General features: G+C 39.9%; 1 protein-coding gene across 5 annotated transcripts in view; it reads right to left on the minus strand.

Moving 5' to 3' along the window:
• The window catches only part of ptprz1b (protein tyrosine phosphatase receptor type Z1b), a 39,661-nt gene that overhangs the window by 11,030 nt on the left and 2,137 nt on the right, over positions 1 to 26,494 (minus strand). For 4 of the 5 annotated variants that reach the window (XM_086058717.1, XM_086058721.1, XM_086058720.1 and 1 more), the window contains exons 2-11: positions 15,632 to 15,700; positions 5,152 to 5,331; positions 3,292 to 3,443; positions 3,121 to 3,216; positions 2,518 to 2,584; positions 2,279 to 2,436; positions 1,751 to 1,898; positions 338 to 522; positions 141 to 267; positions 21 to 70 (exon numbers count right to left, since the gene is read on the minus strand). In XM_086058717.1, the coding sequence (XP_085914843.1) occupies positions 21 to 70; positions 141 to 267; positions 338 to 522; positions 1,751 to 1,898; positions 2,279 to 2,436; positions 2,518 to 2,584; positions 3,121 to 3,216; positions 3,292 to 3,443; positions 5,152 to 5,331; positions 15,632 to 15,700 (1,232 nt within the window). Of the gene's footprint in view, positions 1 to 20; positions 71 to 140; positions 268 to 337; positions 523 to 1,750; positions 1,899 to 2,278; positions 2,437 to 2,517; positions 2,585 to 3,120; positions 3,217 to 3,291; positions 3,444 to 5,151; positions 5,332 to 15,631; positions 15,701 to 17,821; positions 17,916 to 26,494 lie in introns of those variants that run through there. The other variant, XM_086058718.1, reaches the window with a different exon arrangement.

Consider the following 26,494-nt stretch of genomic DNA (forward strand, 5'->3'; position numbering starts at 1 on the left):
TAAATAAGATGGCTTTTTACCTCTTTGCTGCTTTTAAAGTCTTTGGAGACATCAGGAAAGGTATCACTCTCTAGAAAGGAATCATAAAAACATAAATGTGTTGTAGGAAATTCAAATATGTGCTCTTAGTGTGTTCGTACCGGGATCCTCTAACGGCATGTCCACTATAATTTGGTCGCTCCATCTTCCTCCAAGTCCGTTGGTGCAAACAGCCACCACCTGAACCACGTAGCTGCTATTGGCCAGCAGGCTGGTGATGATGGCTCCCTATAAGAAAGCAAATTCAATTGAAATATAAAAGTTGAGGATGGACATAGACAAACATATACACACGTACCACATCCTGATCCCCGTCAGTCCTGTACTCCTGCTTTCTCTGGTTTTGCCCTTGCAACCTCTCGTAGGTGACCGTGTACCAGTCGATGGTCGTGTCATAAACCACGCGGGGACGCTCCCATGTCACGACAATGGTCGTTTCATTCTGGGCATCAGCTTGGACATTTTCTGGTGGCGAACTGCAGGCTAGAGTCGAAGAGCAGGGAAATTATTTCAGGTACAAATACATCAGAATGCTAAAGCTGTGCTTGACCTTCCAAGCCTAATATATATTGATTCAATTTAATTATAAAAAACTGATGGATAAGAAAAAGCTGTCCCCAATACTGAGCTCTTTAAAATAAAAATAAAAATAAAAAATTAAATAAAAAAATTAAAAGCTTGGCAAGTAGTGGTCGGTGCGTGTGCGGCGCACTTAGTTACAGGCAGAAGGGCCCTTTTCGGAAATACTGAATACTTTATTTCAATTTCAAAAAGAACTGCAGAATAAATTGAGAGGGGAAAAGGGGGCCCGGATCTACAAAGTCGAGCTCCCTGGCAACCTAAAAGAGCTGCTTCATATTTCAGAATTTGAATTTATGTAGATGGCGAGGATAGCGCATTACAGCTTTTGATGACTGCCACTGCGGGCTGACCTTGGTGGACAACATTATGCTGAAAGCAGATGCGGGTGCCTTTGTGGCCTCAGTCAATCTACTTTCTTCTAAGCACAGGTAAAGGACCTGCATTGCATTCACACACGAGACATAAATGTGCACAGCAAATCGGTCAGTGTTAAATTTCCAGTGTTCCTTCGAATATGCAGTAAGCAGTGTTATTTTAACACTGTCAGAGTAAATTTCCTTGAGTGTCGGGGAGGATGTTGGGTGTAACCTGAATAGCACTACCTAAAGTGTTAAATTAACCACACCCTCATTTCCAGTGAAGGACGAACTTTTCAATATTGCAGCGCGCTGTCGACATCTCAATAGCGAGTGTGGGTTCGATCCCAGGCCAGTTTGACTATGTTAAAGTATTCTTGAGGCAGATACTGAACCCCCAGTTGCTCCTGATGCCAAGTCATCAGTAGTCAAAATGTAAAGCGCTTTGAAAGCCTTGTAGGAAAGACGCTAGAAAAGTAAAGTACCTTTTACCAGAGTAAAGTGTAGTTTAAGTAAAAAATTTAACACTGACACTAGTGCTAGTACTTTCAACACTACTCAGTGTTTACAAGTGTCGATTTTTAACATTATACCGTGCTGGAGTAACACTGCTTTAAGTGTGAAAAAAGTAACACTTTGAAAAGTGTCAGCTTTACATTCATTGGTGTGGACACATATAAACACTTTTCTAGTGTTCGATTTAACACTCAGTGTTAATCTAACACTGCCGATTTTGCTGTGTGAGAATGCGTTTGGGGTCAATCGCGACTTACTGGGAGTGGGCACGTCCTCAACTCCCGTGTACGAGGCAAACACCTGCCCCATGAACTGCTGCTGTTCTCTGAAATTATTTTGCAGGTAATCGGTTAGCATCACGTAGCCCGCCTGCTCCACGGTCATCACCTCGCAGAACACCTCCAACTGCAGGGAGAAGCACAGCCACAGGAACACAAAACAAATATGTGTTGTTTTGATACCCATGGCAAAGTAAACACTTTGTGTAAGAGGCTTGTGTTAGTGCCAGGCGAATAGAGAGCACCGCTCTATTTTTAGTTGGCTCCTATGTGCCCATGTTATGCCTTGTCACTCTCATTTCCATCATGCAAATGCGCATAGCGACACATATGGCTTGTACTATAAACAACCCCTGTGATGACCTCCGCGCCTTTCTATAGTTATCATTTAGAGGCGATTAGCAGAAGACAAGAGCTTCCAATTGTGGGCTGTTATTTTGTCAAGGATGAATCTGAGCATACTCACGGTTCTCCTTTGATTGTGTACCTCACTTTGTGGCTACTCACCTGTGTTTCCGATATGGCCACGGTGTGTTTAAAGACGATCCACTCGACCGTCTCCGTGCAGGGAGGAGAAGTCAGTGAGCCGTTGTAGATGTAGTATTTGGCGGTGTTGTTTGGCAGCAAGGACTGCAAGGCCAAGGCTTCCATTGAGCCACTTTTACCTGTCCGACAACAGGAAAAAAGTAAGGAACCAGTTCCCACATTTTGTGAAGTGAAATCAAACATTTTTAAAGGGGACTAACCAAATCGACTAACAGTGTTGACAGCATCGATGACAGGATTGAGGTTCTCGTTGTCATCCAAGCTGATCTGCAGACATGCACTTCCTCAGTAAATGTATTCTATTTCAAGGGGAAGTCAACCCCCCAAAAGGTTTTGACAAGAATATGTTCTATGCAGCCCCACTGGTCTAAATATGGTAATATGAGTTAAGCAGCAAAATCCAGCCGTTTTTATCCATCTCAGGGGGCGGCCATTTTGCCACTTGCTATCGAGTGAAAATGACATCACAGTTGCTCAGGTCTCAGGTAACAACAAATCACAGCGCAGCTTCAGAAAACCGGTGAGTTCTGATTGTTGCCTGAGCCTGAGCCTTGAGCAACATTGATGTCATCTTCAGTTAACAACAAGCGGCAAAATGGCCGCCCCCTGAGATGGATGAAAATGGCTGGATTTTGCTTCATAACTCATATTCCACAAATGTAATTTTAATCAGAATGCCATGTTTAGACTAGTGAGGTCACATATAATATACTATTGTCAAGAAATGTTTAAGGTTGACTTCCACTTTAAAGCGGAAAAACCTTACTGCCAGCGCAGAGGCAGACATCAACATGTTGACTTACCTCAAAGAGCACCGCTAATGCCGCAATCCTGCCTCCCTCCCTGATGGCCTCTTCCAGGCTTCGGAAGGCATCTGGATCATAAGCGTAGATTTGCATCTGGAATGCATTCAGAAAGTTAGCCCAAAGCGAGGTTAAGGGCAAACACATCAGTGGAGAGTTTGTTTTGAGTACTTCAAGAGGGTATTTCATCCCATTGAGGCTGTGCTCAGATCCATCTGATGTAGCATTGCAGCGCCCCCAGTGGAAGGTGATGGTATCCACATGGAATCTGGAGCTCAGTCCACCTCCGCTTATGTAGAAGTCGCCATCCACATTGATAGCCACTAAAAGAAACGTACATGCACTTTAGTGGGTGTAACAAGTACAACACACCTGCTCCCCATTTATAGTTGAGACTAGGGTTGTGCCCAAAAAAATCGATTCTCATAAGAATCACGATTCTCATTTAGTACGATTCATAATCGAATTTAAATGTCCCAAAATTGATTTTATTTAAATTATTTTATACTGTCTTGCCTTTGTCTGTGTGTGCCTTTATTTGGAGCGCTGTTCATGTTGTACCCGGTTTGGCCACTGAGGGGCAGTGTGGTTCCACGCGGTCTAATACACTGTTAAGTTGTAGCCACATTAGAGAGTAGAAGGAAAAATATTCCAATTAAAAAAATATATATTCTAGCGTGTAGCCGTTCTTTTCAGTGATAAAAGTGCCGCTAGTAGCGCGCTAATTAGCATTAGCGAGTCAGACTGGAGTAGATCATTACAATTCCTTGCACATCTATAGATTGAAGCAAAAATCATTGTCAATCAAATCATTTTGAATCAAAAATCATTCTTAATCGAAAATCGATTCTGAATCGAATTGCAGGCCCAAAAATCGGAATCGAATCGTGAGACATTCAATGATTCCCACCCCTAGTTGAGACCTTGTAACACAAGCTGGGGAGGGAAAGTGGCTAATTAGGCACAATTTTCACTTAGGGGTGTACTCACTTTTGTTGCCAGCAGTTTAGACATTGTGTGTTGATTTATTTTATGGAGACAGTAAAAAAAAAAAAAAACAGCAGTTGTAGACTCTGTGAGATAGTGGACATATAACAATATTAGGTCCTCACAATCAAATGAGATCAAATCCAAAAGTTTGATCGAAAATGCTGCATGTGATGTGGTTGTACAACTGCACCACATCGCCTCTCTTGTATTGAATTGTGCATGCGTGCCTAATAAATTCCAAGTAGCTCCTCTAGGATATTAAGTCCTAACAGGATATGAAATAGAGTTAAGTGAGACTGTACGGCTCATACATTATTCTTCATCACATCATGGCCGCTCTGCATCGCTACCTGCCCTGATGTCTAATTTCCTTCCCGACTTTAGAAAGCGAGAGAGAAAGAGATTAAATCAAAGGATTTCGGATGTATAGACAGTGCCTGCACAGTGAGATTGCTCCGACAGGATTCATGTGTTTATCAGGCAAGACATCCGTCGTTACACGTTCCCCTTGCCTCGATTTTTCATGAGTGCAACTTCTCGCCTATACATTCTAGCCTCCAGCTCCTTATTGACTCTTTTCTTTAGCTCAGCTTCATCTCTGCCTCTTGACATTGATCTTTTTTTTTTTTCCTTCTCCACACGCTCACTCCGTAGTGTTGTGCCTCTGGCTGCTTCTCCCTCAATGACTCCATTTCTCTCCGTTCTTTTAAATCCTCACAGCTCCTCTCCTTCGTTAACCCCCGTGTTGTGAAAGTTTTTTTTTTTTGTTGCATCTGGAAAGTTAAGCTTCTTTCCTTATCCAGGGATTAAGATGTTGTGTTTTACAGCAATTGAATGATATCAGATTCATTTGTATTGATTGAAATGGACAGCAGACATGGTTTTTTTTTTCTTGAGTAGAATACCAACGAGAATGCTGGACTAAGAGCTTTGGAAAATATTCTATATCAGTGTTGCTCCACCTTTATTGCACCATACACAGCAAATGGTCACAATAAATTAGACTTTAATTGTGAAAGTAATTGAAGAGGAACGTCAAACCTGTTTTCCCGTTGTTGTGAATGGTGGTGGACTCCGCCATGAGCCGATCCCAGCCATCCAGTCGCAGGTTCTGGTACTGAAGTCGGACCTGCGTGAACGTCTCGTCGATGTCCACTGGGGACTGTCTGGCGCTGTTACAGGACGGGTACTTCTTACCCCAGTTACGCTGGTTCAGGGCACCTGCACACAAATTTCAAAATGTAAAAAAAAATGGTACGGTTGAGGTCAAACTGATTTGGCCCCCGGGTGCATCTAATCTATGATTAAGATGTGTGTGGGCATAAGCATTGTTTATTCACTCAAGACATGCAATAATGTTGGACAAGTGTGGATAAGTAAGTCTTTCTTTTGAAGTGCACAGTACGAATTAGACTGAATCACTTGTTACATGGTGGGGCCAATATATCGGGATTTCACAGAGTTGTGGGTCCAACAAGTCTAGACCTCTTTTTGAGGGTCACAAATTGGTTTTAGAGTTTAGGTTTGAATTGGGTTATGTTTGAGGTTAGGGTAAGGAATGGAGGTAGGCAATCATTTTTGATGGTTGGGGTTAGGGGAAGGGGCTAGGAAATGCATTATGTCAATGAGATGGCCCCACAAAGATAGCACCCTGAGGATATGTGTGTGTGTGTCTGTTTTTCTCATGAATAATGGAACAGAATGTGCAGCACAAGCAAATTTGCAGCCAAACTCATGACACACAACTAAGTCATTTATTCAGGACAAATTGTTCCTGTTCGAGTACATGTACACGTTCAAACAACACGTCATCCGACATACAAAATAAATCGATTCAAAGTGTAACTAGTTTAACCTTTTTGTGCGGCAAAATGTTGCATTTCGTACGATGACCGAGCATGTGATGTAAATCCGAGCAATTTCATTTCATATTCCGTCCCACAAAAACTTCACAGCAGATTCAAAATTCTCATAGAACTACTGTCAGTCAGAGGCTAATAGAAGTGGCGGTGTGGGAGGTAAAGTAACAGCTCGGAAAGCTTGCGTCAGAACCACAACTGGGAATACGGAGCTCAAGAGTGTGTATGCGGACTGAAGAGGTGCGCTGTGATAACACAAATCCAGTGATTAACTCATTCACTGCCATTGACGTCAAAAATTCATTTGAACTATTTCTGTTAGTTTAACATTGTTTCCCACTTTTGTTAACAAGAGTATGAAAACCTTAAACAAAAAAAAATTACATTTAGAACAGATATAAAATTTGTGATTAATCGCCTGCGCCCCTCATTTTTAATCATCTTCTTTTTTTTAAGTATTTTTTAATTTTTTATAAATCTTTTCTTTTAAAAAAAGAAAATATAGCAAATTAGGGGCATTAGGCGATAATTAAAAAAAATCATAATTAATCCCATGACTTCAATAATATTTTTTTTTTATATCTGTTCTAAATGTACAATAAAACAATTCTAGGTTTTCATACTCTTGTTAACAAAAGTGGGAAAAACTAAAAGAAATAGTTCAAATGAATTTTTGACGTCTATAGCCGTCAATGGCAGGGAATGAGTTAACGAGTGTGGCGCATGTACTAATGTGTTCATTATTCAAAGTTTATTATTGTGGTGAATGAATTACGCACTGCTTAACCAGAGTGTGTTTTTGCAGGATGCAATGAGGACAACACACTTAATGAAGTCTGAGATGATGGTTTGAGAAAAAGAAAAAAATACATTAAATATGGCACATTCAGGTAGCGAGAAAATGGATGAAAATATATCCCCCAAGGCTCACTGAGATATTCTTCGCTGTCAGGAACTGAAATTAAAATGAACGAATACGCAATTTACATTCGGTAACCCTGACGTCGACTTTCATAAGAGGAGTCTGCGGGGGATAGCAGTGTGATAATACTGAAGCACCAGGAAAACTTTTGGGAAGACTGATCCCTCCCATGCAGTTAAAGTGGTCAGGACTGAAACCATTTCCGCCTTCTGGTGCTCCGCTCATCATGGATGAAGTGACGATAAAGAGGATGAGGCTCCGTGGAGCATAACGGGAAGCAATGAGCAGGAAAAACGGTAGCGGAGGACACAGTGAAATCAAAGCGCAATTTTGATGTCTGATGATAACACATGCAAAGTGAAATGATCTTGGAACCTCAAGTACATTATGATCCAGTATCAATAGGGTTGTTGCTTTGACAACAATAACTACAATTTTGATGAACCGTAGCTTAGAATGTGACAAATTTTAGATGTATTTATTATTTTATTTTTTTTTGTTTTTATTATTATATTATATCATACATTATATTTCATTATTGTTATATATTATTTATGATTTATTTTATTATTTCACCGATGCTATTCATGAGCCTATCTATGGAGTTTTGCATTGTGTTTAGCATTAAGCTAAGATGACTTTCCCAAGGCAACCTAAGGCGAACCAATATGTAATTTTCTTAGTTCAACAGTGAACTTCATCAGCTCGAAGATTCTTCTTTGAATAATTGTTCACTATCTACCAATTATTTATTTATTTATTTTTATAACGTGGGGTCTTAAGTTTTCACTCAGAAATAAACACTTCATGAACTGAAATCCTTCTCAATCAATACCTCTGGGCTTTTGTTAAAAAAACGAAACAAAAAAAACAGTATTTTGACATTTTGTTGTGTTTTGGGATGTTTCTGGGCGAAAGTCAATTGTTTACCCCTTCAAAATCTAGTAAGTCACTTTTTTTTTTTTTTTAATAAAATGCTGTTTATTTATTTATTTATTATTTATTTATTTGGTTAACTTAATACAACTCAAAGCAAAACACTGAACACCCTTACTGAATGAATACACAATTCATACAGAAGTGTTTTCAGCCTTTAATGATACACAATGAACATGCTGAAATATAGTCTCTCGCCTCCTGCCCTCGCTTTAACCAATTAGGCTCCCTCGGATGGCGTGCACACGTAGCAAAAGTGCTAATTTCACCCTTTGTGAACAGGTTCTGCCCTGCTGAGCCAGGGAGCCATTCAGAAATACATGCAAGATTATTGAGTTAAATTATGTAGGGCTCAACTTTTGGGGGAGACTGTCTGCTTCTGTTTGCCTCAACCCTGGCAAAAAATAGCCGAATTCTTATCAAATATTAAAAGCCCCAACGTCGCTGCTGGAGCTGTTTAAGGGAATGCTAAAACTTGAATATGAATTACATCGAATCACGGGGAAAAAGATCACAAGAAGTTTAACCTCGTTTCATGCTTGCAGGTTTTCCCTTTTGAAATTAGCCAGCGCTTTTCATTTCTGATTCAAATCAAATGTTACATTTTAATACGATTATCAGACAGAAGAGAATTTTTGCATGTCATAAAAATCGAAGGAGATTCTTTATTTAGCATTTAGAATGATCACTGAAAATGATTTCCATGCTTGCAAAAGAGCTACGATTGCTAAACCATTGGGCGTACGTCCTCACCTTGCCAATCAGAGTACAGTATTTATATGTCTTCTTATAATTATTTTTGCTCGCGAGTGCCTCTTCACGGCGACGCATTCACATTGTTTGACATAAAAGAGTGAGCCTAAAGCTGACAAGATGGAAGCGACGCACCCACGCAGACGCAAGGTGACAATCTATATGCAAGTGTTTCTTCTCAGCATCGTCTTGACATGAAAACATGTCAAAAGAATAATGAATATTAGATGAGCGATAGGGTTCAATATTTGCATACTTACATGCTACTTGCTAATATGCTAGCGGTTTAGAGGCTGGGGTTGGTCCATCAATGTCAAGAAAGTATTATTATTATTTTTTATTTTTTGTATTTGTATCCAATTTTAGCCATACAAACTTCAACCTCAATTTATTTTTAATGTCTATTTGAATTCATTAGAGATTCTGCATCCTTGATTTTACCACGGTGACTATGGCTTTAACCTCATCTTTGAGCAGTAATTCTATTACCTTTTTGTACAAACGAAAGCTGAAACTGTATCGGCAGGTACAAAGCAAGAAAGCAGAGCAAGCACACAAGGAAGCGGCGCATGTGTGTGCACACCTTGCCATCATTAACCCACGTCTGAAACAAGGCTCCGGGAGCAGCCTCACCAGAATGCTTAACAACTAGAGCAGAAGAAAGGCCGGCCTCAAGTATTTGGTGACTGGGAGAGCGCTGGAGAGCCGCGAACATGTGCGTGCAGCCAAACAGACACGAGCAGCGGCGGGGAGGGAGCACGCCGTCGAAACAGCTCGCGGGCTTCTTCGGCTAAAATATTCAAGGTGGGATCTGTGACGGATACAAGACAGGAAAGCCCTTAAAAGTGAAACAGAAGGGAAACAAAACAACAAGCCCGCTACGTTGTGTCGGAAGCGCTGTGGGGCTGAGCGGGTGGTACATCTTTGGCGTGCTGTCCATTGAATGCAACTCTCACCGTGCTAATCAGTGACCGCAGTTCTGTTTTGAATCAGGGATTCAAAGTCAACAATAAAAACTCTAAAAACAGTTGGGTAAAAAATAACAGAACTGTGGATCAAAAATGGACCGATGCTCTATTTGGGTCGATTTGTCCCAACTTTTGAGTCAAGAAATCTCAACTCAGATAGTGGTCAGATCCTTTACTTGGGTCAAAAAATTGGGTCATTTTGTATAAAACAACCAAGAAAGATGGGTCAAATTGACCCATCAAGTTGATCGGTCCATTTTTTATCCATAATTGGGTTACTTTTGACCCAACTGTTTTTATTCACTTTTTGATGGAATAAACAATTTTTCCATCCCCGCGTTCCACAATCTAATACTTTGATTTTGAGTGTGTGTGGCTTTAAAAAAGCAAGGCCCTGCATGGCCTGGTGAGTGACGTGGGAGCCCAGGGGACTTACCACTGTTACCATTCATTTAAAATTGACGTATGCCGTCACGGCAAGTTGACGGGCTGGTCCCATTTATGCTGGCACAATGAGATCCTCGCACCCTGTCAAGTGCCTGTCATTATTTTTGAAAAGAGCGTCATAGCTGAAGCCAGCACAGCGGAATGGCTTTCAAACAGTTCTGACAGCTTGTATTTAGAAACAAATTAACAGAGCAAAGTGGAACGCTGCAGGCTCCAGCTGTGAATGCTGGTCTGAGGTCAGTACATCACATCGCATCAGTACTCCTACACTCGCCCCAATGTAGGGAAGGGAAAAACTGTTTTCACTACGTTAAACAGATCTGACCCAAATTGGATCGTCGCTTCCGTTGCCCGTGCTGCGACCCGGCTCCGAGCTTCATCCAAATAGTTAGTCGGGTGGTGCCTACTGAAAGGGGAACTAACAGATGTGAGTGCAGTTGGAAGGATGTGAATGTAACTGATTTCTCCCTCCAAGATTCTTGTTAGTGAAATGTGCAACAACAGGGCAAATGCAGGATATTTTCTTGGGACGCCTCTGCATCGTTCAGCAGAGAATGCGAGCTAACGTTAAACGCGATCATATGTGAACGACCCCTGTGGCCGTATTCCTGCCACGGTCCACTTCTCTTGTGGAAAATGCAGGACTTGCTGAAATATCTATATTTCCTAAATCTGTGTGCGTTTCCATGTAATCACGGGTTCAAGCGCGAGACGAGTTTTGAAACTCGCATTACCAGAGGCGATGAAACTTTAGCAGTAAGACGAGAAAGATTCACATCAGAGAGAAGATTCAAAACAGGTTTTTTTTAGGCTTTTATAACTTGCTCTTCATGCAATAAAGTCACACAGGGAATAATGGAAAATGCAATTTATACAGGAGATACATGCAAGATAAAATGCGGATAAAATGCGTGCCATCGCTTTGCTGTGGATAACCAGAGTGCAAACTTGCATGCAAACGAACAGATGGGACCCCGGGGGGATCCTCCAGGCAGAAGGATCCCAGGACCCCCAGGGACAACGATGAGCACAACATGAAGGAAGTGGAAGTTTGTTCAAAAAGTCGTGTACGTGGCTTACCGAAAAATCTAATTCACAATTTCTATAGGAAAATATCACAATTGTTATACGCAACAACTGGTAATGATGGCAGTAGACGACAATGGAGGACCAAAACTGCCAAAATTCAAAATAAATAAATGACTAAATAAATAAATAAATAAATGATTAAAAGGGAAAATAAAAACGGATATAAAAATATATAATTCGAAAATTTAATAAAAATATGTATATAAATGGAAATAAAAACAACTAAAATATATATGCATAAATAAATACATTTGTATTTAATTTTTTGTTTATATTTTTTCATATCCGTTTTTATTTTCACTTGTAGTCATTTATTTAATTATTTATTTATTTAGTCATTTATTTATTTTGAATTTTGGTCAGTTTTGGTCAATACTGCCAGGACAAAATGTTATTCAAATGAGGGGGCGGTCCTAAGCGTGTCTTGGGTTGGACTCCGTCATTGCAAACTGCCTTTCATTGGTCGAGTGAACGGCTCGGCGAACAAGGAAGTCTCGCCGACTTGCATTGGAGAGCTCTATATAATATATAATATATAATATATAATATATAATATATAATATATAATATATAATATATAATATATAATATATAATATATAATATATAATATATAATATATAATATATAATATATAATATATAATATATAATATATTTTTATTTCCATTTATATTTATTTTTGAGGATTTAATTTTCAAATTATATTTTTATATATGTTTATATTTTCATTTTTAGTCATTTATTTTTGTATTTAGTCATTTATTTATTTTTATTTTGGCAGCTTTGGTCCTCCTTAGAAAACAACAATATTCCAATGGGAATTATATATATATATATATATATATATATGATGTGTAACTTCAACATAGTTCCTTATCAGGAGTAGAGAGTGACAGGTCGCTTGCGGCCAAGTGAGCAGACTTGACAGAGGTGTGTCAAAAAACGACACGGATAACCGTGAATCCTCATGTATTCCCCCTGGTGGTGACACCAAGCTGACCGAGGGGGATGTGTGGTCTAGTGAAGCAAGCATCAAGTGTGAGATGTGGAAAAAGCCCCGAGGGTGCCAGTGACGAACATTTTCTGCTTTGTTTCCTACTTGGAAGCTGCTCCAGTTTTTCGTTTGCTGCCTAAACGGGCCACTGGAAATGTTACTACATTATCAAGGCGCAATTTGAACTTATAATAGTGAAGCTAAACAGCCAATCTCTTCTTTTGAGTTGCTCACACTTCTCATCACTGTCAATTACTCTCCTGCACCCCTTTGCACATATTTCCTTTTATTTGATCATGAACCTCTTCCCAACCATTCCAAAAACAAGCGCATGCTGCCTCACAATGAAGTGCACTTCTTTCACATGTTAATGTTTTTACTCACGGCTCAGTGAACAGAACAGAGCTGCTCAGAAAGACCCGAATGTGGCCAGAAAACACACACACACACACACACACACTCATGCATATGGCAGGAGTGTCTCCAGTTACAGTGAAGCAACACTAACTGGCACCAGCCTGCCTTCCTGTGTGATGATGAGCGTCAGAGGCGAGTAGCGTGATAAACAAACCAAAATAAGACTACAAATTGAAATAAGTGAGGAAGAGGAGGCACAAAAACATTGTCACTCTCTGACAAATGAACAGTGTGTGCCTGAGAGCTGGTTGGAAAGATTTGACAGAAGTGGGAAAAATTAATCTGTAAAATGAGGGAAACAAGTCTGGCGGAAGAGATTGCCAAAAAGGCAAATCAAAAGAATTTATATGTGGGAATCTCAGAAACTGCATTATAATTATTATTAATCAATGCCTTCAAACAAAAACGTGCTTGGCTGGGCTGGCCCAAAAATAAAATCTGTTTTCATTCATTCAGGATGCTTACGATTTTAATCGATTTTAATCTAATAAACCCAACAAACATTTATTCTTCAAAGGTTTTATTTATTTAAAAATAATTCATGTGCAAAATGTTCAGACAACAATATATACTGATTCAAAATCAGTTTTAACATCAATTTAACATTCATAGTTTGTGCTTAAATGCTTAAATTCGCTTTCACGATTTAGCAAAATTTCAATGCTTTGATTTTTAAAATGACGATTAATCAAATTAATTCGATTTATTGCCGAGCTTTAGCGTTAATCTGATTTTACCAGAGGTAAGTAGGGGTTAAAAGACTTTTTGTGGTAAACTATAATGTGATGAAAGTAGAGTCAAAGTCGATTAATCGATCATCAATATATTTTCAGCACATAAGCTTGTTTGGACCATGGAGCGGTTCCACGTCAAAACATATTTCCATGGAGTGGTAAAGAAACAAAAAAATAATTAAATAATTGAAATACACAAATATTGTTGGCGTGGCATTTCATTGCTCAATTAAAATGTACGGTAGGGCAGATTATTTTTTGCCAGCGACAGGTGAGTTAAAAGTCCGCTAAAATTTGCCAATTGGAAGAGGAAACGGCAAAACATTACCGATTAGTCGACTTCAAGATGAGTAGTAAAATCGACTAGTCGACTAATTGGGTCAACCGGATGTAGTAAGTAAATTAATATTGAGAGAATTTTGCCTGCATGTTATTGTGCTGTTCTCACCTTGTGACCAGGCACGTGCAGAGGGGGGGAGGGGGTTCTATGGGTGCCCGAGCACATGACCTTTCGGAACTGATGCCCAAAGTGCCCCTTTGTCCTTTTTTTTCTTTTTGTGGTGTGTGTGTGAAAGTCATTTTGTTGCCTTTCAAAACAAAAATTCTACAACATAATTTACATAAATTAAATTATTATTACAATGTCTTAGGTCACGAGATCCTCGAAGATTACGTCATACTACGAGACGCGCTCTTATTTGAAGACATCCGAAGCCAGGTCGCCTGCCGCTGCGCCTGCCATCGGTAAGTTGGTCGCTCCGTCTCACTCACGGTGAACAAAAGCCAAAGTCATAGAGTGCACTGAGGACGCGGGGGACACGTTCCCCTCAGTTTAATAAAGACCACGATCCTTCCCATCCTCTTTCACCACGGCAAAAATCTCCGGTAAAACAAATGTTCCTCTCCCCCCATCTGCTACAACTACTGATGCGTTTATGGTACACAGAAAATGTCGGAATTTTAATCAACCCTCTTCCTTAAGTCAGATCTCCAACTCAACAAGGCAGACATAGAATTGATGCTATCTGCTAATCATGTAAACACTATAATTCCATGTTTTCTAGGAGCGCGCAGCTCTGGCGTTACTATTGCGAGCAGCACGCACGAGTCTGTAAAAAAACAAAATAGACGTCTGCTCAATATGAAAAATAAAGTACTCAATAAGAGCTGAATTGAAATATACTTTAACGTATCTATGGAAATTGCGTCATGATCTTTGTTTTTATTATAACCAACATTTTGGTGTGTTTTTTTTTTACATTGGTGGGGTTTGCGGCCAAAATTAGGTCCTAAGAAACAGGTAGGGACAATTTGACATAATCATTTTTATTTATGTAAATGTGTTGTTCATAATTGATTATTCATGCACAAATGTTAAAACTGTTGTTTTTTTTGTGGGAGATTCGCTTTGGCATTGCAGAAAAATAACAGTTTCGTCATATGTGATTTTCATGTTTAGCCATTATTTCAATAAGGAATTTTACAATGGATTTTTTTTTCACATGCACGCACGCACATACTGTACATACACACCGTGCCCCCCCCCCCCCCAGCTCCCCACCCCACGTAGAGCGACTCGATGGCATGGGTTCGAAGTTCGAACCCCAAGTGAGTGGAAAGTGCAGGCCAGGCACATTATCATGTGGCCCTTTTTTTTTTCTTTCTTTGAACACCTGCCCCTCCCAAGGTCACTGCACGTCCCTGCTTGTGATCACCAATTAATACAAATCGTGGGTTCGATTGTGCTTAAAAGTGTTATCTTTGCATTGTAAATCAACCAAACATGCTGTTGCATAATGATGTAAATTCAGCCATTTTAGAGCCTTTTGACATTCGAGATATTGTGTTCAATGATTATATACACACTGAATCGCTCGAAATCCATGAGATGTTAATAGGTTGAATAGCCCTCCATTAGCCCAGCGATGACCCCTTCAGACCCGATTCTCCTTTAGGCCATAATCTCCCCCACCAGGACTACGACTGTTATTCGTCTGCCTCGGACCACTTTTGTTCCTGGCCGGCTTAGCGCAGCAGGGCTCCGTGCTGAGTTAGCTGCAGTCATGTGAGCATATGGCCCCGGGGGCAGATCAAGGCTCTCCTATGGGGAGATGTTGACAGATACGGTAATTCCGACAGATCAAGTGATCTGAGACTGACATACGCTGGGCTTGTCACTCAGGCTTTTTGTCACTGTTGGATGTTTTTTTAAATGTTGGAGCGGATCACTCTTAAATGTCAGTACGCGTTTAGTCGATGGTCAGGAACGGTACGGGTGCTGACAGTTTGGGAACCGGTGGCACACAACATATTTTGATAGGTGGCGGTTTATGCAGCAGCCTGTGTTGTACGCAATTATTGGCTGGAGGTTTGTCATCTATTTATTCCAACGGGCGCATACCTGTGTACGACCAGTCGATGTCTTCTTGGAGTTTCTTCAAGTTTCGGACCAAGGGCTCCACTGTTCCGACTGCAGAGGAAAGAAAGAAGACAGATGTTAATTAATGGTGTGGTTTTTTTATACCACTTTTTTCAGGACGATAATATATCTCACAGCATTTTTCCTTAAGCCACCTGTTGTGTTTGTTTAACATGTTTGAAAATGGAAAAAAAAAATGGTGGCCACTAGTCTCAGTATTAATCCATTTTACCCCTAGATTTTCTAAACAGGTCAATTTGACCCGCAACACAACAGGAGGGTTAAAAATGCACAAGATTAATACCAATTTTTCTAATTGCTAATTTCCCCTTTCTGATCATAAAACAGTCACAAGATCAGTCGCCGTCTTTAAAATAAATCTGGTATTGCCACCGATACCTGGTATCGGTACTCACCCATCCCTACATAAAAAAATATATACTATATATTCCAATATTGCATTTGTCCTTCAAATTGCATGAAATGAATGGACATGTTCTATTATTTTTCATAACAAGGCCACAAGAGTCCGCAAGTACCTGTACATTGGAATAAGGCCCAATACCGATACTTGGCATCGGTACTCACCCACATAGTGGTTTTGTATAGACTGCTTTACTAGTCAGAATTCCATGTAGTATATTATTTTGTAGCAGCACACATAATCTGACAAAGCATGCTTGAGCTACATTTTGAATTCAGCGGATGCACACTGCTGCATCCACTTGAGGCCATTTCATGATGTCATTGTAGGGAAGAGCATGAAGAAGTGGGCAAATTAGGTGAGTCATGGCATTCAGATGATGGAGTGCAAGGAAGAGTCAACATCATGAGAAGAGCAAAATAAGATAATGATGGTGAATTATGCAGCGGGATGCCACATGAATAAATCAAAAAGAAGGTGAATAAAACAAGATTGTTCTTTTTCTTCCAACTTGCAAACCCTCAGCAGAGTCAAATTTAGGTCAGAGGCAACTACCATCACAACCACGACGTGAAGTCAGCATAATCCTATTGTTTACCGCAGCAGGATGAAAAAGATAGCATAAACAGCGAGCACTTCCAACACCAAAATCACTTGTGAGCTGCTTATTAATAGTTTTTTTTTTTAATGCATCTACTGTGCATAGAGCCAGTAAACAAAGCTCTTTATTATGTGTAAAATCATCTGCATGAATGCATATTCAGGAGAACTCCGATGCAGTTAGCCACATGGGATTCAATGTTGCACATCAATTGTTTTAACTCATTTCCTTGTTAGTTTTACTGTAAAAAAGCCGAGCTGGCGTAATGAAACAGAAATTACAACTTTTCAGCTTGTTGGTGGTACATTTTAATATTGTAGATTTTTGTAAGAACGCCACCAGCAAATGTTGGTTGGGATGTCACCTGTTTATTCCTCTCAACAAAACGCCACTAGAGGTTTAAGTTCACCCATTTTTATTTGAATTTTCAAGAAATGCGAAAATAAAACTGAATGGAAACGCTAGAAATTCGGAAAAAAAAGGCCCAACAAAGTTTTTACGCTTTGAGGGGGTGGATTTTGAAGCGTATCGAAAAAAGGAAAATGCGAATTTTGGCTATGGAAACAGGTTTTGCAAATAACCGCTTGCAAGACCGGATATTACGTCACACGTACGTTTGTAGTCCCAAAGCAATGGCGGAGGATAAAGTAAGGTATGTTTGGGGGGACGACGAAACAGAAATATTTTTGGAATTAATTCACTCATTCACTGCCATCGACGGCTATAGATGTCAAAAATTCATTTTAACAATTTCTATTAGTTTAAAAATTTTCCCTCTTTTGTTAACAAGAGTATGAAAACCTAGAATTTGTATTTATTGTATTAGAACAGATATAAAATTTGTGATTAATCGTGAGTTAACTAGTGAAGTCATGCGATTAATTACAATTAAAAATGGTAACCGCCTGACACCCCTAATTTTTAATAATCTTTTTTTTTTTTTTTAAGATTATTAAAAATTTGAAAAAAACAGCAAAGGAACGCTACGGTTGATCAAGAATTACAAAAACAAACTCATACGACGCACGGCGCTGTTGCTTCCTGGTCTTCTTCTTTGAAATTACTGAAGGATCACATATCTATGGTGTATAGCGCCACATACAGCAGCGGAAGCCCATCTCAATATTCGCAAAAGAAAAACACTCACATGTCCGTTTTGCGCATCTTCAGTAAATTCACTTAAAACATTCAAAACAATTAGATGGAAACCTGACTACTGTTAGCCGTAGCCGACGCCAGAGAACAGAGTACAACAACTCACGAGGCTAACAAAAAAAAACAACAACACACGCAACCAAACCGCACGTCTCGTCCCCTCCCTCCCGCGAGACCTGTGTTGCAACCCCAGAACACGCACAACCACTTAGTTTGTTACAATATCTAACAACATAGCTTGCGTGTGCCATGAATACATAATACTGAATACTGTTCTGCCTTTAAATTACAAAGCTATTAGAGGTTCAAACTGAAACAACAGGTAATAATTGGCCTCAATTGTGTGTGTGCAGCAAAGAATACATTACATGAAACGCGGCTGTGGGATGTTAATGAGGCAATTACTGATGCCACAAGCCTGCAGCTACTTCTTGTCTTCTTTCTTTTATTGAGCCCTCATTCACTTATCTCGCCGTTATTCCTCCTCGTTAAGTCGGAATGACGCCAGTTCCATGGTTCAAATTTGGCGCACGTCAATTAAGTGCCATCGTCCAGTTATATACTCTTCTTTTTTTTTACTTTATACGTAAAAAAAAGAAAAAAGAAAGAAAGAGTGACTTTGTTTAGCTTGGTGAATTCTCAGTGTTATGTTTCATTCTTTGTGTTACAGTGTTCCCCTTGCAACGATTGGATCATGTTCACTCACTGTTTTCTTTGCTCTCCGAAATTCATTGTTGGTTTAGATCGTTTCAAAGTCCGCCAAGTGAGTACCACAAATATCAATATGGGATTTATTTTTCTGAAGGATGATCAGAAAAGCAGTGAGTAAGTTTCTTCTCAACAGATTGAGGCATGGCGGCTCTGTTCAGTCAATTGCAGATTGAGGTTTAGCTGGCCTCCTGCAGTTTGTCAACCCCAAAGCTCGTTAATTGAAAATTCACATCCCATACTATATGCTTTGGACACAATGGACTTTCTGGGTGATATTTTTCTTAACGTGGTGAAAAGCGAAGCGGGACTTTAGTAAGAATCCTGCTGAAAGTGATGCTCTAGTCAAGATGAACGTGACTCCAATCTATGGACATGTTATACTGAAAACTGAGAGCAATTCATAAAATCACAAATGCAACAAAAGCAGCTCGCTTTCCACTAATTACAAGGCAGTCTTTTTTTGTACAAAATCCTACTCAGCTCCCATGAGCTCAAGCTGTGTGAAGATGCTGCAAGCGGGCTTGTTGATCATTTTGGGATCATCGAGCCTGTCTCAGCAGAAATCTAACGAATAGAACAGCGCTGGATTAGCGGACTCCTGGGGGCTGATTTAGCCCAAATCCTTCCAATGAGGGAATCGTCCGTCGGCTTCCTTTATAGCCGCACAAACTGATTTAGAGTCGTTTCATTAAAAGAAGCCCAAATACCAAGTCATCCTATTTAGTTTTCCAAGAGCTTTATCGTTTCAATGTCTCTATGTGGCTCCATCAAAATATAATTCCTAAATAAGTATTGTGCCTCATCGGTATTTCTGTCCCATGATTTAGCTCGTTTTTAGCATTGCGACACATAGGGGTGTCAAAATCAGTGCGTTAATTTTGAGTTAATTTAAAGTTCCTTTAACTCTACAATTTTTTTCTTTTTTTTCAATGGGGCGGTCCCTTACTTGGAAAGCCTGTACTGGGGGAATTCCAGTCGCAAAGCAGCAGACACGTCCACGTCAAAATTTAGCAGTAATAAATGTAATAATAATGCATATATTTGTGGCGACTGGGGTCAAGTTGTAGGGCTCGACCGATTAATCGGCCGATGATTGACCTTCAAACATCGGCCAATTGAGCCAAATGGCTGATTATTTTCCCCTCAAAACGTTGTCATGCAAGAACACTGAAGTTTCCGACGCTGTGAAAGTACCCTGAATGCACCATTTCGCTTGCGTAGCATTAGCAACTAGCAAGTGTGTAGCGAATGTTATTCCGGTTATTCTGTTGTTCCTAAGCGTCCTTTAAGCTTTTTAATGACACGCCATATGGAGTTAACTGTAAAACTAAACACACTATGATAACAATTACATCCACTGTAGCCTATATTTAAATACAAAACATGCTTAGTTTTTAAACATCGCTAGCCTAGCGCTAATGCTAAAAGTGAAGGGTAGATTCCATTAAAATGCTAACGACTAGCATCGACTAAGGGAGTGTTTTTCCTTCAAATAACCAATATTCACACACAATTGTTGTGGGAAAACAATTTTATGCATTAAATATGTATTTTTAAATAAACGGCAGATTAATCGGTAATTGGTACTTTTTTCTGCCAAAAATCTATATCGCCATCAGCCTCAAAAATTGCATATCGGTCGGGCCCTATCAAGTTGTATTTTACAATTTTAAAAATGTGTTAGTTACTTCATGTTAAAGATTAGATAGGTCTTAATATGAAAAGAAACATGCACTAAGCTGTCACCAACGTCTTACAAATGCAATTATGCCATCTAGTGGCAGAAAAATGACCTTAACACAAATCAATATCACTCGTTTTTTTACAGTACAGTACATATTTTTATTTTTAACTTAATTTTATGAATAATTTTGAAATTACTGTATCAATGACTAAACGATGCAGCCATATTTTTTCCAATATTAAGAGTATGAAAACTAAAAAAAATATTGTTATTGTACATTTAGAACAGATATAAAATTTGCGATTAATCGCGAGTTAACTGTTAAAGTCGTACGATTAATTACGAACCAATCACCAGACACCCCTACTGTAGTCTTAAAACATATGGAGTGGCATTGCGAGGATTCTGTGTGTCATATAACCCCTTTTCACCAGAGGATCTCGCACTAATCCAAGGGCCACATGTCTCTGGCGTAAGACGTTCAGCTGTGTTCTGTGTCTTTTGGTTGAATGTGCCTTAGTCATAATAATAGGAATGTCGGAGTAAAGCTTGCTGTCACTTCAGAAGTTGCCACGAAAGAGTTAATTCAAAGGTGTACCAGAAATTTAATTAAATGCACCGAGCTTGATTGGTAGTGCCAATTCTCTGCCTTACAATGCTAAGTTATCTCTTGAAACTTGTAATAAGTTTCAACTGACATGCTCCAAATGAAGTTGGAGCCGCCGACATTCACAGAATGTGATATGACTTTTTAATTAACAGACGTGCAGGTTGATAACTAACCACCTCACATGAGACGAGCACTTTGAGGGCCATTTTGCTGATGGGGCGGCACAACAGACATTTTACTGTCTTCATCTCTCTCACACTCAAGTCCAGCAGCAGAAGGAAGCAGTTAATGGGATCAGGCTTTATGTTAAGTGCAGGACAGTGGAGCTTTAAACAAACCGTACATTGTTCCGCCAGGCCTGGGCAGCATTAAAAAGCTGCAATTTAAAACCCAAGAAGACAAGCTTATCACTGGGATCTGTGTGTGTACGCGTGAGAGAGTGCATGAGTGCGTATGTGTGTGTGTGTGTGTGTGTGTGTGTGTGTGAGGTGATCGTGAGAGGCTGGGGCCCTGTTGGACAGCTGTACATGTGCGCACACACATATACATCCAAAGACAGAGTGAAATGGAACACCCCGTTCGTCACATCGCCCGTCTGCCATTTGGCAACACAGCAGAATAACCTTACATTGCTTTAACTCCACGCACTCAAATGTATAACACACCTTTATTAAATATTAAAATGCCTGAGGCGCCCTCTACACGTTTAAAGGCTTATATTTGTGTCACTGCTGGCGTAATATGTACCATGAAGTAGTAAACACTGAATCATGGCATGTGTTTATCGTAATCTTGCCTTCCTAAGGATGAAGAAAAATCTATGTTGCACTCTCGCACTGCATAGTGAACTACAGCAGGATTAATAAAAGGCAGCGGTTCACATGAATAAATACTCTGACAGCCTGACTCTCTGCATGATGAAAGCTTAGCTTTTCCCCACAATTTCATCTCGTTGAAACGCCTTGAGTGCTGCTTTTAAAGTTCAGCCCTTTCTTCATGCCGGCGATGAAAAAAAGAGAGCCGCTCCAGACAAACACTAACATTGGCAAACATGGAACGTGCGCAGAAATATTCCAACAAATCCACAGGTTTACGACATATTTGTTTTGACATCAATTTGGTTTTTAATCCTTCAGGTTTGCAGCCAAATAGGACAACTACGAGACATATGTTTTATGTAGTTGTAAAAAATCCTCCAGAAATAATATTTAGATACAAAACCTTCAGACTTCTGTTAGTAACATAAAAAAAATCTTAGAATTAAATAGTATAATTTATATTATATCTTTTTTTTATATTATAAAAAATTCAATTGAGTTGTACAGATCAAAGGTAGAAAATGTTTTGAAATGATTTCTCATGGCATTTGAAAATGGGTGTGTAGGCTTTTATGATCTAATGCCAGCCTTTGAATGTTACATATTCATCTACTTGCCCTATTTTTCCATCATGTATGTTGGCTGTTTATGTGTGTAACATGCTATATCTCTGGGGATGTAATATTTCACATTTGCATTTAAAAAAAAAACATTAATGAGCACAACATCAGGGAGTTGAATATCATTATTATTACATCACTTAGGCACAGTGTGATAATGAATGACTTCTGTTTGACTAACTGCAAAAATCGCAACAACAGAAGGTCATCAGGAAAGCTGGTTTAATTCACAATAAAATTTCTGTCAGTCGCCTCAAAAGGCCAATAGGAGTATCGTTCTTCCACAAACCTTTTTGCAATTACAACCTCTCACCTCCGGCTGGTGTTCAAGTCGAATGTAAAAGGATGAATAAGCTTTTTTTCCCCCTGCATTCTACCCTGCAGTTAAAATATTTTGATGGGTTGCAAGTGTGTGGTGAAACTATCTAGTCTTGTTGACTGGTTTCAAATCGGAGCCTCGGGCTAAGAATCGAACCAGGCACACAGGACACATTTTAAGAGACGAGTATCATTTATATCTGATCATAATAATAATCACAAATAGCTCCAAAACACGGAAACGTGCATGTTTCCCGTGCATGCGAGCGGACTGTTCTAGTTCACCTCATTTGTGCGGCGCACTAATCTGCCTGCCCAGTCTGAGCAGTGAGATGCAGCAATCCCATCTGCTTGGCACAAACTGAGAAAATGCTGCGTGCGCGTGCGTGTGCGATTAGTAATCCTGCGTCCGTTCAGCAGAGCGGTCCTGCATCCTAATACGGATTTAAAAAATATATATAAAAAAAAGATTGTCTCGGTGGTTTTGTGCCGTCGGAAAGCAACGCACGTTACAAACACTGAAATCTAATTTGTGATGTCTACCAGCGGAAAATTTTCATGAAAGAATCATGTCAACATGTTGTCCATCAACATTCGGTCTGAATGAGTGGAGTTTCCATGACAACGAAAAAGCCCCCGTTGGCGCGTGGAGCACCCTGACTTCCTGTCGGCTTCCTGATCCGACTTTCTCCATCGCCATGGAGACGCAACAATCTCCCCTCCTCGCCGTCTTTCAGCGGAGGGTGCCGCCCCCCAATTCCTCACTTGTTTGGCGCACTCACTAGTGGCCAGCCACTGCCCCAAAAACCAAAATAGAGCACAAGGACGCTGTCCCCAATTCCACAAGCTTAGCCTTGATAAAAATGGATTGCGGGATTCTATTGCATTTCTGTGACGTCAGCTGGTGTTGGAATGCTTTATAGTGGTGGAACAAGGATGTGTACCCCTTGCTGTTTGCTTGTGAAGGGCCACCACCAGGTTGAGGGAGGAGCAGGGAACTGGAAATGGGCCAGACTGTCATTCTCTGAACTCCTACTATTGGAATGTGAGCATGTTTTAAGGCTGGTTGGGGGTTCTGCTGGAAAGTTGGACGGCTTGAGCGTTAATCAACTCACATTTGGTCACAGTTCCTAGTTGACCCTTCTCCCTGACAGACGCAATACAAAACACTGCATTTCACGTTCATTCGACTCGATTGGTTTTGGGTTCCATTTCACTTTTGACAACTCTAACAATGAAGCCGTCTGTTTCCCACAGAACCGCTGCAATTGTGTCAAAACCTTTAAGAAAGAAGTCAAATGTGCAAGTTGATCTCGACAGATCATCACAACAAAGGCCATGTCAGAATGCGAAGCTCAGTGGGTGCCAAATGATTCATTTGTGAAGTCTGACTGGCTCACAGTGTTTGCAAATTAAAAATGGCGACCCAAGTTTCCATCCAATTCTCGTTAACAAACTGCAAAGTGGGACACTATCGGTGCTGCTATGATCAGTGTGCCATCCAATGTTGTGCGACGGCCGTTAAAAGTTAAAAATTTGTTGCTGGCTGTTAGCGAGGCATCTGTCAAAATAAAACCGGAGAAGTACACTTTAAATGAGCACATTGGGAGCACTGGATCATTTCTATAGTCTGTTTCAACAAGCATTCTGTCAGCGCAGTGCTACTTGTATACCAAAGTTGAATATCAAATAATTATTTTTTTTAATTTAATTTGTAATTCATTTTTAAGTCCTACTTACATTTTCCTTTTGACTCAGTAGCTGTTATCAGTTTTATTTTTGTAAAGTGTCTTTGAGTCTTCTGAAAAGTGCTTTACAAATAAAATGTATTATTATTATTGTTTAAATAACACTAGTAAAGGAAGTTATAGGGACACATTTTGTGTAAAAAGATACATTCTGATTAATATTATATTTGTGCAATATGAGTTATGCAGTAAAATCTAGCCGTTTTTATCACTTTCTGATGACTGAAGATGACATCACAGTTGCTCAGGGCTCAATCACCAATCACAGCTCACCTGTTTTCTGAAGCTGAGCTGTGATTGGTTGTTAGCTGTGACCTGAGCAACTGTGATGTCATTTTCACTCGACAGCAAGTGGCAAAATGGCCGCCTCCTGATATAAATAAAAGCGGCTGGATTTTGCTGCTTAACCCATATTCGACTAACACAATATTAACCAGAATACCGTATTTAGACTAGCAGGGCTGCAAGAAATTTTGGGGGGTTGACTTCCCCTTTAATTGAGCTGCAGTAGGTGCATTTGTTGTATTTCCTCTTAAATCCTGGCTTGCTTTTCGCCCATCTCAGTAAAACGGCGCTGGCTCCATCAATCAGCGCAGCTCCTGAGAAAAACTTTGGAGTGTGTTGCCCGAGCCACTTCCTGTCCAGGCTTTTCGCCATCAAAGTGACGAACAGCTGTCCTCATGACCCAGCCTGGCTTTTTCAAATCAACTCCTAGCACAAAAAAGAGGGCTGTAAATGGATTAAAGACAAATTTATGAATAAAATGTTTGGGGTGGTGAAACAAGTGACAAAAGGAGGGAAGGCAAAATACCTCAGCAGGAAGTAAATCAATTATTTAAATAACATCTGTGGTTTGTCTCAATGCCAACTCCTTGGTTACATGAGTGTAACCCACTTCTGTTGTGAGAAACGTCATGAAAACCGTCTCACATTCAATTCGGAAAGACTCAAACAACTATATAAAGGAAATTATCAAAATCACTAAAAACCAGACAGCTAAGAAGGCTTTAGGAAATCTTTCTAACAAGATTTATTTGCCCTCACGGAAGGTTTTTATTCGGCTGGTTTACAGAGCCTGACTCCATCAGGGGAGGGGGTGTGAGGGGGTTGGGGACAGTAAAGTTAGTGCAGCCATAATCTCCTTTCTCGCAGGGAGTTAAATGGTAGAAGAGGAGCAAATTACAAATAATATCTCATGATGTGCTGTAATTAAAAACTAGGCTTTTGATTTGAAGAAAAATGTGATGAGCCTCAAAGTTTTCTGTCAGTAGATGACAATGAACTTATTTATTATTTATGGTTTGTATTTGCTGTTCCTATACAGGAAGGCCAAGTTCAATCCGAAAATGACATCATCTGAAACCAAACACCACGCACGATGGCTGCTAGTTAATCACCACTTTAATCAATAATCTGGGGCTAACTCACAGCGGCGTATGACGTCATCCATACAGAGATTGTAATGATCTTGATAGATTTCATGTAAATAAAAGCATAAATGAACACCTACGAAGCAGACAGATTTCATCCATACAATAATTCATGATCCAGACTGTCATTGCTGCTCTCTATATTTTATTCATGCTTTCACTTAGTGAGTGTGCCAGTTTTTTTTTTTTTTTTTTTTTTTTTTTAAAGGCAATTACTACAACACTATTAGGCATCCTATAAGCTTCCGGATGCCTCGCTCCGTCCGATGCTATCTTGCAAAGACAATCACCAAACTCACAACATGGTGATGGCATTCACATAAACTTCATTAGATATTTGTTTCCTACTCTTTTGGACACCAACACGCCCACATTGGTTGCACACACACTCACAATAGCTGGCAGAGAGCCTTGTGAGCTGCGAAATGATCAATAGCACGCTGGCTGTTTGTTTGTTTTTTCCGTGAGAGTCCATCACATCAATTGTCACGCACTAGCAAGTCATCAATAGCCCAATGCAATCATTCAGTGTCACACGGGGTGAAAGCGAACGCCTAAAACATTCCAACAACAATAAACTGGGCTGCGATTAGTCGATTTGCGGAATTACAACACGTTTATCAACACTGACTTCGGTCTGATTGCTTTGGAGTCAGTGTTCTTTAGTGATACAAGCACATATGGAGTAACATGCAGCAGGTGTGAACACAACTGAGAGAACATGCG

The sequence above is a fragment of the Leptonotus elevatus genome, chromosome 17, assembly GCF_054856555.1.
Source record: "Leptonotus elevatus isolate MCC_2025b chromosome 17, RoL_Lele_1.0, whole genome shotgun sequence".
NCBI classification, from domain to species: Eukaryota; Metazoa; Chordata; class Actinopteri; order Syngnathiformes; family Syngnathidae; genus Leptonotus; species Leptonotus elevatus.